Source organism: Equus przewalskii, chromosome 6 (genome assembly GCF_037783145.1).
Source record: "Equus przewalskii isolate Varuska chromosome 6, EquPr2, whole genome shotgun sequence".
In the NCBI taxonomy this organism is placed as follows: Eukaryota; Metazoa; Chordata; class Mammalia; order Perissodactyla; family Equidae; genus Equus; species Equus przewalskii.
The window spans coordinates 26928631-26941588 of NC_091836.1; the positions used below are offsets into that span (position 1 = coordinate 26928631).

General features: G+C 56.9%; 1 protein-coding gene across 50 annotated transcripts in view; it reads left to right on the forward strand.

Annotated features, from left to right (window-relative positions):
• PHLDB1 (pleckstrin homology like domain family B member 1) overlaps positions 1-12958 on the forward strand; it is a 45995-nt gene that overhangs the window by 11080 nt on the left and 21957 nt on the right. For 18 of the 50 annotated variants that reach the window (XM_070624979.1, XM_070624968.1, XM_070624973.1 and 15 more), the window contains exons 5-9: positions 3897-4022; positions 5742-7090; positions 9748-10029; positions 10450-10590; positions 10704-10841. In XM_070624979.1, coding sequence (XP_070481080.1) covers positions 3897-4022; positions 5742-7090; positions 9748-10029; positions 10450-10590; positions 10704-10841 — 2036 coding nt within the window. Of the gene's footprint in view, positions 1-623; positions 1124-3896; positions 4023-5741; positions 7091-9747; positions 10030-10449; positions 10591-10703; positions 10842-12958 lie in introns of those variants that run through there. The other 32 variants (XM_070624974.1, XM_070624967.1, XM_070624970.1 and 29 more) reach the window with 6 other exon arrangements.

Consider the following 12958-nt stretch of genomic DNA (forward strand, 5'->3'; position numbering starts at 1 on the left):
CCAGATCCCTGGAATAAGAGGAACTCTCTGGGGCCCAGGCTAGGTGGTAGGTATTTGTCTGGCCCAGAGCCTCAGCCTGACCCTGGAGGCTCCAGAGGCAGGTGGCACTGTGTTTCCCAGATGGAAAGGGTACCTCACTGGGATGGGAGAGCTCTTTGCTGGGGCTAGCACAACTGGTGGTTGTGGTTGGGAAGAGGTAGGGTTGGCTTCTGGAGCCCACAGGGCAGTGGGATGCCTTGGAAGGGCAGTGCCTTGGTCCAGCCTAGGTCATGGGGTGAGGTGAGCTGCTGGGAGTGGGGCCGGGGTGGGGGTGGGGGCAAAAGAGGAGGTATTTGGGATGGAGGCAGAAGCTGGACTCAGTTGCACAGAGCACTGCCTTAGCCTGAACTCCCAGCCTGAGAGTGACCATGTCACAGTGGCAGACTGAGGGCCAGAGCTGGACCTAGTGACCTAGCTGGATCCCTGGGAGTTCCACTCTTTGCTCTAATATATGGAGCTCTGGAATGTCAGAGCTTAACCTCTGCTGTCATTGAAGCCAAGCTCCTCACTCTGTAGCTAAGGAATCCAAGGCCAGAGGGTGGGACTGGCCCAAGGTGACCAGCCAGTCAGAGGCTCAAGTGGCCACATCCCAGCCCTCTGGTGACTTCCTACCACAGAGGGCTCCCAGTAAGACCCCGTTTCTCCTCACTCCTGCCTCCTGGCTCCTCACCCTCTGGCCCCTGTATTTACCTCATACCTTTCTTTCTGTCACCTCCCTTGAACCTTTCCTCCCTGCCCCACTTCTACTCCTGCCCTAGGCGCTGGAATCCCGAGCCCAGCCGGCTCCCTCCCTGCGTTCTCCCGCCCCGCCCTCTCCATCCAGCTCCCCTCTCTTCTCCATCACTTCCTCTTCCCCTCCTCCTCTTCTTTGTCCCTCCCTCCCTGGCTCCCTTCCCCCGCCGCCAGTGGCCAGCCCGCCCCTCCTCGGGCATTGGTGGCCGCTCGTAGCCTCGCTTCTAGCTGCTCAGAGCTTGGAGCCGGCGGCGCGGGAGGTCGGCCCGCCCCCTCAAAGGCCCGGGGCGGGCCGGGGACCTGGAAGGCCCGAGCTGGCGGGGGCGAGCGGTCCGGAGGTCCGGGTTCGGCGGTGAGTCCTCAGCGCCGGGCCAGCCGCAGCCCCCAGGCAGCCGGGGCTTGGAGAAACCCGGGCTGGGAGGGGCGTCGGGAGGTGGGGTGCGAGGAGGGGGATGGGGTCCTCGGCCCCTCTTTGGGAGGTTGAGGTTTTGAGACTCAATTGTGTGAGCCTTGAACATTTCTGAGGGGGAGGTCTGGGCTCGGAGCCACTCCTCGCTGGGTGGACTTCATCTTGCCCAGCACTAGACAGTTGCTCCGTGGGACTGCCTCCGGATGGCATTGAGGGGTCTTGGTTATGATGATGGGAGCCTGCCTTATGGCTAAGAGGGGTCTCTGGTGGAAAGGGCCAAGGCCCTTTCTCCCATCTTCCCGTCCCCTGAACCTTCCTTTGGCCAGTCCATTCTATTTGTGTGGCCAGCTAGGCAGTGACTGTTGCTCTGTGAGTGTGTGAGCATGTATGCCCGTGTCTGTGAGTCTGTGTGTTTCTCTGAGTGTGTATGTGTATGAGCCTGTGTGAAAGTGTGTGGTATTTCCCCTCTGCATCTGTTAGAGATGGGATCCACCCTCTCCTTTGCCCTGTTTTTTTCCCTCCAGATGTGCAGCTCCTCTACCTACCTGCACACAGCTGGGCCCTGAGCCCCTTTAGGCATGGAAGGCACAGACCACAACTTTGCCTGGATGAGAAGGGGTTCTTGCATTTCCTGAGTGGGCTGACCTTTGGAAGTGTGGGGCAGGAGTGGTCAGAAAGGAGGTTTCTTTCCAGAAATAGGCTGGTCAGGCCCCTGGGGGCATGGGACCAGAGTTGGGGCAATGTTTGGGGCCCCTGAGTGCAAATAGAAAGTTAATTTGGGCAGGAGCTGGGCTGCTCTCAGTCCTACTGCCCTCCTGCTGGCTCTATTAATACAGATCCAGCTCTGCTGCCTGGCATCACCTATTTATAGCCCAGAGGCAGCATAGCCACACCCCCTGTGTGGAGGAGGTTGAGGGGCAGAGGAGGGGGCTGGGAACTCACAGCTATAGAAGCCAGGGCTGAGGGTCCCTAGGTGCCCACAGCCTCCTTGGGTGGGCCTGGCATTGATAGGCTGGAATCCACCCAGACTCCCCAACTCCTTCCCAGCCTGGACTGTGTGATCAGGCTCCCGATTCCCCCTCACCGCACCCCTGTCAATCTAGGGTTGAGTGGGTCTGTCTAGACCCTGCAAACTCATCATTAATTAGCTTGTTAAATGGCTGAAAGGAGAGGGAGTGACCTGGCAGGTCTCTTTCTGAAACAGCTGCGGTTGTAATTAGGCGGACGGTGTGGTTGGCTATTATTTATTCCGGTTATGATTACTCTGGGATCAGCTCCTCTGATTGGAGGCTTGGCAGGGAAGGCTCCCTGCTCTCCTAACCACCCATCAACTTTTAGAATTGTTGGTGCCCGCCTGCCGGGGAGGGCCTGTGGGTGTGCCAGAGAAGTGGGTATCTTTGTCCACTATGTTTATCTGCAAAAGGCTTCTCAGCCTGTTAACCCTCCCACCCACAGCAATGCCCTGGGTTCCAACAAGAGGCTCCTGAGCTGCTCAGTGGGGGGCCTCCCAAGGTACCCACGTGGCCTGGGATGCCCCATGCATTTGTGGCCTTCCTGAGCTGAACTGTCTCAGTGTCCAGGAATGTAGACTTCCTTGCCAGTCTTAGCTCAAACTGGCATGAAGCTTGGGGTGCCAAGGCACCAAGTTGGGTAGACAGGAGCCTGGGACCAGGGGTGTGGACAATTAGAAGAGTGGGTGGTAGAGAACCCAGGGCTCTGGCTTCTCCCAACATAGCGTCTTTTGCAGGAGCCCTCGAGCACCTGGTGTGGCCAGGAGGAGGAGTTCTGCCAGCCAGGCTTAGGTGCCTGTAGGCACACCTGCTGCTGTGCACACTCCTAGTACCACTGTGCACAATCCTAGTGCCGCTGGCTACATTTTCTGGCTCCCACATACCCTCCCCCTTCTGTGCACTCACACTTCCTGGGCAGGATTGGGCTTGTGTCTACTGCCTGGGAATGCGCTTGTCTGAGGCTGAGCCTGTTGGCCTAGGCTTGGCTACATTCCAGGGGCGACCAAAGATCAGGAAGATGTCAGGCCAGAGAGTGCTTTATCAGAGAGAAGGGGGGTGGTGGCCACTCCCTACTGTCAAGAGGGTGGCAGCTCTTCTAAGACCACATGACAACGGAACGAGTCAGAGCCAGAAAGGAAATTTTGGTTCCTGCAGGGGCATCTGGCTGATCTATGGTTTTTCCCTGTCTCCTATCTCAGAGCTTTTTTGTGATCCTGGAAGTTGCTGCCTCTCAAACTGACCCTGCCACTCAAGGGGCAGATAGATGGGTCCATGGGTACAGGTTGAGTTGGGGGGACATGGGTGTCTATGTTCTCTGAAGAACCTTCTCCATTTACAGAGCAGTTTCACGTACACTGTTGAATTAGCTCTGCAAGTCAGTGGTATTGTCTTAATTTTTCTAATGAGGGAACTAGACTCAGGGAGGTGAAGTGACTTCACCCAGATTTCACAAGTAGTAAGAAGAAGAGTTACGACTAGGACTCGGATCTTGGGACTCACAAACCAGTGTGCTTTCCACTCTGCTCTGTGTTGTGGAGCTCTGCTGGTCCCCGTCTCAAGCACAGGTAGGGTGAGGTGTGGACTGTGTGAACACTGTGAGTGCAGGTGGGGATAGCTCTTTGGAACCTGAGGTGAGTCTACTATTGCTGCAAAGTGAGGGTTGCTTCAGCCCTGCCTGCCCTTCCAAGTGCTTGGTTTCTCCACAGGCTGCATGTTGTGCCTGGGTCAGTCCACCTTCCTCCGCTTTAACCACCCGGCTGAAGCCAAGTGGATGAAGAGCATGATTCCGGCAGGGGGCCGGGCCCCCGGGCCCCCCTACAGTCCTGGCCCAGGTAGGTACCCAGTTGGGGCAGGGGGTTGGGTTTATGGGAGCTCCTGGACAGTCCTCCTCCTTGCCCACTCCAGCCATGCTCCAGCCATGGTGTCAGGGCAGGACAATATCCATGATCTGGGCTTGCTGCCACCTGCCATGGGCTGCTGGTGGAGAGTGCCAGGCAGTCTGGCCACTGGGAGAGATCCAAGAAGTACTGCTTGGCTGGAATTAGGGAGTCATGTGCTTGAAGGATGGAGGGCTCTGCCAACCAGAATCCCACTGCCCTGGAAGATGCCACCTCAGTGTCTGCAACCCTGACCCTCTTGTGTCACCATGAGGGAGCCTCACCCTTCAGGGTGGCCTGATGGGGCAGAAGGAAGCATTAGGTTGAACCCCTGTAAGCTCTGGTGGGTACCACCTGCTGGTGATCGTGTCTTTGGGCCCTGCCCCACCCCCAGGCCATGCCATGCCAGCTGATGACTCAGTGGAGCAGCTGCAGTTTGTGTGTGAATTATTGATCCCCAGAGGAGAATTGGTGATTGTCCCAGGGAACCAGCACAGCCCTCCTTACCCCAACTGCCTAGAAGGTGGGGTATAGACCAGGAGGCTGCCAGTGGGCTTACCACCCCAGACTTTGTACAGGCATTCAGAGGGGTTATGGCATGACAGGTGTCAACATGGTACTGAGACTGGTGGACATGTATGTCAGGTATATCTAACAGGGTGGCATCAATGGCTTAAATGGATAGTCTGGGGAGCTGAGGAAAGGTAGTTGGTCACTGGCACCATCAGTATCCATGGCAACCCCTCTGACTGTGGTCCTGCACAGTCTGCATAATTTTGGACTCAAACTCAGTCTTGCAAAAAAGCCTTTGTAAGGCTTTCCTTCTCCTCCTCCACTCCCCAGTCTTTTCCAGCCTTGGGGGGCTCAGAAACCCGGGTTCCCAGTCCATTCCTTGGTTAGCTTTACCTTGCCCCCACCCTAGCCTTGCATGCCACTCCCTCAGCTGTTTGGGGCAGTGGTTCCAGGGACTTCTGGTTGGTTGATGAGGACTGGGGCAGGGCAAAGGCAGGCTTTTGCTGGCGTGGCTTAATGGGCTAATTGGAGGCACTGAGCTGCACCTAGTTTCTGCCCAGCCTTGCTTCCAGGAACTAGCCATCGGTGCCAGGCCCCTCCCTTGCCTCTGATTGGACAAAGTGATGCAGTACACATACCTCACTCAGCCCTGGAGACTTTGTGTGTGTGTTTTCCTGGATCTCGGCTCCTGTGTTGGGAGGCTCTAGTGTCCTAAATGACTGGGACCCCCTGGAACATCTGGCCAGCTCCACAGATCCCTTTGCAGAATATCTACCTGTCCTTCCTGAAGGAGAGGTATAGGAGGTTAGAGAAACCAAGGCAAGGAGGAACCTCGTCTTGGGGTGAGTTGGTAACAACTAGGCCTAGAAGTGTCTGGCATTGTTGCCAACTCTGTCCTAAGTCGTAAAATGTTAGAGCCGGAAGAGCTTTGCCCATCCTCTTCCTTTACAGAAGGGAAACCCAGGGCAAGTGACTTGGGTGAGGTTGCACAGCAGGTCAGTGGAGACCTGGCACTGGAACCCAGATCTTCTGGCCTTTTCTTCAGAATCTTTGCAGCCTTACTCTGCTAAGAAGAGGTGAGGAAGTGCCCTCACTCTTGAGCATATGCAGCTCCCCAAAGTCAAAGACCAGGGCCTGAGGCATTTTTGGATTTCCTTTCAGCAGAATCAGAAAGCTTGGTGAATGGGAACCACACCCCACAGCCTGCAACCCGGGGACCCTCGGCCTGTGCCAGCCACAGTTCCCTGGTGAGCTCTATTGAGAAGGACCTGCAGGAAATCATGGACTCACTGGTGCTAGAGGATCCTGGAGCTGCTGGCAAGAAGCCTGCTGCAACTTCCCCACTGTCGCCGATGGCTAATGGTGGGCGCTACCTGCTGTCCCCACCAGTCAGCCCTGGTGCCATGTCTGTGGGCTCCAGTTATGAGAACACCTCTCCAGCTTTCTCTCCACTCTCCTCACCAGCCAGCAGTGGAAGCTGTGCCAGCCACTCACCCAGTGGGCAGGAGCCAGCACCTTCCTTGCCCCCACTGGTGCCTGCCCGTTCTTCTAGCTACCATCTGGCCCTGCAGCCCCCACAGTCCCGACCGAGTGGTGCCCGCTCCTCTGAGAGCCCCCGGCTAGGCAGGAAGGGGGGTCATGAGAGGCCTCCAAGCCCTGGCCTCCGGGGTCTGCTGACAGACAGCCCTGCAGCCACTGTCTTGGCGGAGGCTCGCAGAGCCACTGAGAGCCCCCGGCTGGGTGGGCAGCTGCCCGTAGTGGCTATTAGCCTGAGTGAATACCCAGCTTCTGGTGCCCGCACCCAACACACCAGCATTCCTGGCAGCCCCAAGTTCCAGCCTCCAGTTCCTGCTCCCCGAAACAAGATTGGTACACTCCAAGACCGCCCTCCCAGCCCTTTCCGTGAGCCACCAGGCACTGAGCGGGCATTGACAACCAGCCCCTCACGCCAACTGGTAGGCCGAACATTTTCAGATGGGTCAGCCACTCGCACCCTGCAGCCTCCTGAGAGTCCGCGCCTGGGTCGGCGGGGCCTGGACAGTATGCGAGAACTCCCTCCCTTGAGCCCATCCCTGTCCCGACGGGCTCTCTCCCCCATCCCCGCCCGGACCACCCCAGATCCTAAACTAACCAGGGAAGTGGCAGAGAGTCCTCGGCCTCGGCGCTGGGCAGCCCATGCGGCTTCACCAGAGGACTTCTCGCTAACGCTGGGGGCACGGAGCCGTAGGACACGAAGCCCCTCGCCCACACTTGGGGAGTCCCTGGCACCCCGCAAGGGCAGCTTCAGTGGCAGGCTGAGCCCGGCCTACAGTCTGGGCTCTTTGACTGGGGCTTCGCCCCGCCAGAGCCCACGTAGCCAGAGGAAGCTCTCCAGTGGGGACTTACGAGTTCCTGTCACTCGAGAGCGGAAAAATAGTATCACGGAGATCAGCGACAATGAGGATGACCTCCTGGAGTACCACCGGCGGCAGCGCCAAGAGCGGCTTCGGGAGCAGGAGATGGAGAGGCTGGTGAGCAGATGCCAGGGAGGCTGCGACATCCATGGCAGAGTCTCTGCCAGAGTGTGGGCAGGCCAACTGGCAGAGTAGGAGGGGCCCATGGACAGGGCCTGGGCTTCTTAAGCTTCCCCATTCCAGGATACACTGTAGTGACCAGTATCTCAAGGTTCTGGTGCCATGAAGAACTTGATTTGTAGTCTCCAAGGCTGTATTTTTTTTTTTTTCTTTTAAAGATTTTATTTTTCCTTTTTCTCCCCAAAGCTCCCCGGTACATAGTTGTGTATTTTTAGTTGTGGGTCCTTCTAGTTGTGGCATGTGGGATGCCTCCTCAGCATGGCCTGATGAGCGGTGCCATGTCCACACCCAGGATTCGAACTGATGAAACCCTGGGCCGCCGAAGCAGAGCACGCGAAGTTAACCACTCAGTCACGGGGCCGGCCCCATCCAAGGCTGTATTTTAAATTTATGCTAATTTTGCATTTATTCTATAACATAGCATCTGTTTTAATGTATTAATTAAGTTTCACGTTATTTACCTGAATACAGTGAAGCTCTAGGAAAACATACCACATTTATGGTAAGACCTTGCACCTTTCAGTTTGAGAAGCAGATCTTAACGATGAGAAGGGTGAGCCCCAGAGAGGGAAATGGGTTTGTCCAAAGTCACACGGCAAGTTCTGACAGAGCTGGAACTGGAACCCAAGTCTCCCATCTTTCCAAGCCTTACTCTTTACAATAAGCCCTTGGTCCTTCTTTCTTGCTTCTCTTTGGTCTCTATAAATGGGTGGGAGCTGCTTGTCCTGGCCCATGCAGGATCATCGGGGAATGTCAGTGGCAGGGAAGAGGAAGAGAACAGAATGGTCAGCCCCTGGCCTGATCTGGGCCTGCCTGTGTGATTGTGATTGTGATTGTGTGTGTAGGCATGCGTGTGGGTGCATTCGGGGGCCGGGTGTGGCTCTGGGCAGCTGTCCTGGAGATGGCATCTGAGCTGGGTGGGGGCTGGGATTCCCCAGATAGCACAGGGAGCTCAAGGGGCTCTGGTTGGTGTGTACACCCTCGAGCACATGTACAGGAGAATGGGTTCTGCTTGCTCTCCTGTGAGCAGAAGAACGGGGTTCCTGGGGGGCCTGGGATTGGTTTGAGGAGGAGAATCAGAACCGAGGTTTGCCTGGAGACCCTTTCAGAAGAGGTAGGACAGCATTGGGTGAGGTGAGGCTATGGGAGTGTGTTTGTGTTGGGTGGGGGACAGGTGAGGCAGGAACCCTGGTCTTTCCTGTTGGTACGTCTTCTCTTCATTGTTTTTGCCTTGGCCTAGATGAGAATGCTTGGCCCACACTGGGCCTCATCCTGGAGAGGGGGCAGTGAGCCTGGCACAGGCAGAGTGGTGGGCCTAGCTTCCTCCAACTCCTTCGTTTAGCCTCCCCACCCCCACCCCCATGCACAGCACACATCTCACCACCGGCCCTGACCTGCCCCACCTGCCACTTTAAATCTTGGAGTCTGTCTGCCTTGCCCCTCCCACCTCAACCAGGCTGCTTATCTGGGTCCTGGGGCAGGGGCGGGGGCACTGGCCCAGCCTCCCTGGTGCTGAGGCTCTGTTCCTGTTTTTTTTTTCTGCCATGGAACTGGGCAAGCAGCAGGAGGGAAGCTGGGTAAGTGTCTAGGGGGTCGTGGCCAACTGTACGTGGTGAGAGACACCTGAGGTTGAGGGATCCCAGAGAGCCATGGGAGCCTAGGGGAGGCATTAAACCTGGGCTGTTATGAATGGGAGAGGGGCCACAGACTGGGAGCATGATTGTACTGTCCCTCCTTCGTCTCCTAGGCCCCTGAGAAGAATCTGAGTGGGCTGTGTGTGGGAAGGGGCCAGATTAAGTGGCAGGGCGAGGGAGCACTCATACCTGGGCCTGGCAGCAGCCCACCCAGCTGGGAAGGAGCCGAGGGCTGCCTGAGACTGTCTTGGAGTTAAGGTGGGGATGAGGAAGACCGTGTCCCAGGTCTGTCTGGCACGGTGTATACATGCTGAGCACATCTTTGTGTGAAACTGTGAGGTCCCTATGGACCCATGGATCTGTTTCCAGCCGTCTGTGTTGGTGCCCACCTGTCTGTATGCTAGACTGTGTTTATCTATGTGAGTGTGCATCGGTGTGCATTTGTGCATGTTGGGGCTGGTGTCTTTGTGTGTACCTGCCTGTTAATGCAGGTCCAGGGCACATGTGTCCTTGTGTGTCAGTGCTGATGTGCAGGGGTGTCTCTGTGTGCCGTTGTGTCTGTGGATCTATGTGTATCCATGTCACAAAGATCACCTGAGTGTTTGTCTGTGTCTCATTGGGTCTTTAGTCTGCTTACCAGTGTGTGTCTGGGTGTGTCCCTCTGTGTCCACGAGGAAGCCCACCCGGGGATAGAATGAGAAGGGAAAGGAAACAGGAAGACGGGAGGGGCTCGCCATGTGGGCAGGTGGCACAACAGCTTGGTTCCTCCTGTGCACTTCTGGGGCACCCTCCTTCCCTCTGCCTCTTTAGACCTTGGGGTTGGGGTTCTCCTGATTTGATTCTGAGCCCCGAGTGCCTAGTGTCCTACTTCCCTCTTCTGTCAGGACACTGTGCATGGCTCTAGTCCCACCAGGACCTGGCCTCCTCCCCCTCATGCTCTGCTCTGTCCATCTTCCCCAGGAACGCCAGCGCCTGGAGACCATCCTGAACCTGTGTGCTGAATACAGCCGGGCTGACGGGGGACCTGAGGCCGGGGAGCTGCCCAGCATTGGGGAGGCCACTGCAGCATTGGCACTGGCAGGCCGGAGGCCCTCACGAGGCCTTGCAGGGGCCATTGGGGCCTCTGGGCGGAGCAACGAGGAGCCTGGAAGTGCCACGCAACGCCTGTGGGAGAGTGTGGAACGCTCAGATGAGGAAAATCTCAAGGAGGAGTGCAGCAGCACTGAGAGCACCCAGCAGGAGGTGGGATGTAGGGGAGTGGACAGGATGAGGGGGCTGGGGTCAGACCTGCTAGGAGGCATGTGGTGGATGCCAAGGCCCGGTGAGGGGGAAGTAATTGAAGGATCAAGTTTGGGAAGAGATCAGGCATGAGAGGTGTAGAAATGAGGCAACGAAGAGAGGGAGGTGTTGACGCATTTCCCAAGCTATAAATATGCTTTATGACCTGCCTTTCCTTGGAGCCCCACCCAGGCCTGGCACTCAGTGGTAAATCTGTATTCCATTTAGCTGAGCCTGTATTGTTCCACTTGCAGGGAGGGGAATTTGCCTCCTATCTTAGTCTAGCTACCCCTTCCAAATTCCTTGAGGAATGGGGATCTATTCTCGAAGTCTTATCCTGGACGGCTCTAGGCTTCCTCAGCTTATGGCTTCCCTCTCCTCCAGCATGAAGATGCACCTAGCACCAAGCTCCAGGGAGAGGTGCTGGCCCTGGAAGAGGAGCGGGCTCAGGTGCTGGGGCGAGTGGAGCAGCTCAAGGTCCGTGTAAAGGAGCTGGAGCAGCAGCTGCAGGAGTCAGCCCGAGAGGTGAGCCATGAGGGCCCTGGCTGGACTCTTACTCAGGCAGAATGAAGGCCCCACAGTAGCCTGAGTCCAACTGCCTTGACGGGCCTTGATGTGGACCCTGGTGTTGCCCCCAGGCTGAAATGGAGCGGGCGCTGCTGCAGGGTGAGAGGGAGGCAGAGCGGGCACTGCTGCAGAAGGAGCAGAAGGCGGTGGACCAGCTGCAGGAGAAGCTGGTGACCTTGGAGACAGGCATCCAAAAGGAGAGGGACAAGGTAACCCACACCTGGCCTGGCTCAGTGCTGGGTACCAGTGGCCTGGGAGAGGAGAAATGCCTTTTCTGTGGCCCCTTACCCTTTACCTCATCATCTGTCCTGCAGACTGGGTGGTCTCTATGCTCCCCCCAGAGGCAAGAGGCCTTGTCCTCTGTGGAAGGTACCAGCATGGAGGGCAACCACCAGGGGCTGGGCTGGTTTCTGGTTTCTGGGGTTTCCTCTGTCTGGGTCTCTATGCTACCTCTGGGTGCCTGGGTGCCTGCCATTCTGGGCCCTTCATGGCCCTTCTAGGAAGTGCCGAAGCCCCTTCTTGTACAGTGAGCACTGCCCGGGGGACTGGTGCTGGGGAGTGATTCAGGTTGGGGTGCCTCCATCTGGAGAACATCTCCCTCCAAGCATGCCTCAGGTGCTCAGGTCGTGGTCTTTGGGAAATGGCCCTCAGGACTCTGCTTCCCCTGAGCCTTCAGGATTTGCAGCCTCCCGTCCCAGATGGTCCCAGCTCCTGCCCCTGCCCCTTTCAGATTTCGTGCCAGCCTGCAGGGGCTGCTCCATCTCACAGGGTCTGTGCCAGCCATGCCCAAGATGCCCAACAACGTGCCAAAAGCTTTGAAGTGGAGTGGGACCATCTATTTCTGGACTTGACAGTATTTTTCCAAGAATTAGTTTTCTTTCTGTATTTTTTGAGAGTATCTTCCTCCTGTCCCTCAATTTTGAAGCTCTTAAGAATTCTTTGACCTCCTTCCTTTTTTTTTTTGGAGCTTTGGCTCTGGCCCCCAAAACCACACTCCCAAATTCTGTGCCAAATTAACTCCACGCTTACAAGCCAGGCCTGCACTAACGCTCCCTCTAATCACTGTCCTGGGCTCTCCGCATGCCCCTAACTGCCAGTGCCACCCAGGCAGGGCTGAGCCATGCCTGCTTTTGCACTAACTCCAGGGGCACCTCTGTGCCCTTGGCCTCTCCCCTCTAATGCTGCCTCCTTCCTTTCTTGGTGGGGGACCCCAGGGTTTTGATCAGAAAGGAATGGGCAAGGGGCACAGCTAAACTTTACTCAGTGGGCATTGGCAGGAGTAATACAAGGTTGGGGGAAATGCTTGACTGAGGAGCTTCTCAGCCTGAAGAGCTCCTCTCATTTGAAAGAGCCTGGGTCCTCCCTTCACAGACTGTTGGCAGTGTCCTATACAGCAGGGAGAGGCAGGCTGTCCTCCAGCCATCCACCTGCCTTCCCTCCAGAGCAGAGGAGTAAGGAGGTCTAGTTGTGGTGGCATGGCCCGTGGAGAGCTTGGACAGGGGCTCTCTGCCACACAGTGGCTACCCTTCCTAGCTTTCCCCTGGGGTTTCCCAGATACCCCAGCCAGTGGGTGGGAATGGGTAGGCCTCTCCCCCTCTCCTGCCCCTGAGCCATCCAGAACATTGGGTATGGTAGACTGAGTCCCAGGATGGAGAAGTACTTGGGCCCTAGAAGCTGGCCTGATCAGGTCCTCCTCTCCAGGGATGGGGGTAGAAGAGGGTGGAGAGGGATTGGGGCCAGGGTTCAACATAGGGACTTACTCCCAGGGTGAAGCTCAGCATTTCAGAAGGAACCTGGAGGCCTGGACTTTGCTTTCTCTCTGGGCCCAGTTACTTGAGGTGGTGGTGGTGATGGTGGTGGCAGTGGTGGTGGTGGTGGTAGCAGTGGTCTGCAATGGGGAAGGTTCACTTAACTTCCCTCCCCAGTTCCCAGCCCAAGGCCCCACTCTGGCTTTGGAATCAGTAATCAGTTTCTCCTCTGCCTGTCCTTTGGAGGGGTGACTCATCAGCTCCTTCCCTTGTCCCCCTTCCCACCCTCAGAGGTGTCATCTTGCCCCAGACAGAGCTATCCACCTCCTCTCTGTACCCACTCCTGGGGCTCCTATTACCATGGCAACGGACAACTAATTGCAACCCTCATCCTGCTGAAGTTCAGCCTGCAGTGCCAGCACCCCACCCCCACCCTGGGCAGGAGGGAGGGAGGCCAAGGGGGCTGGGCTGGGGGTCTCCTCTGCTGCACCGGTGTAGCTTTAACATCCTCAGCTCCCTATTCACACCCAAACCCTGGATTTAACCCTTACTATCTCTACCCTTTTTCCCAGGGTTAA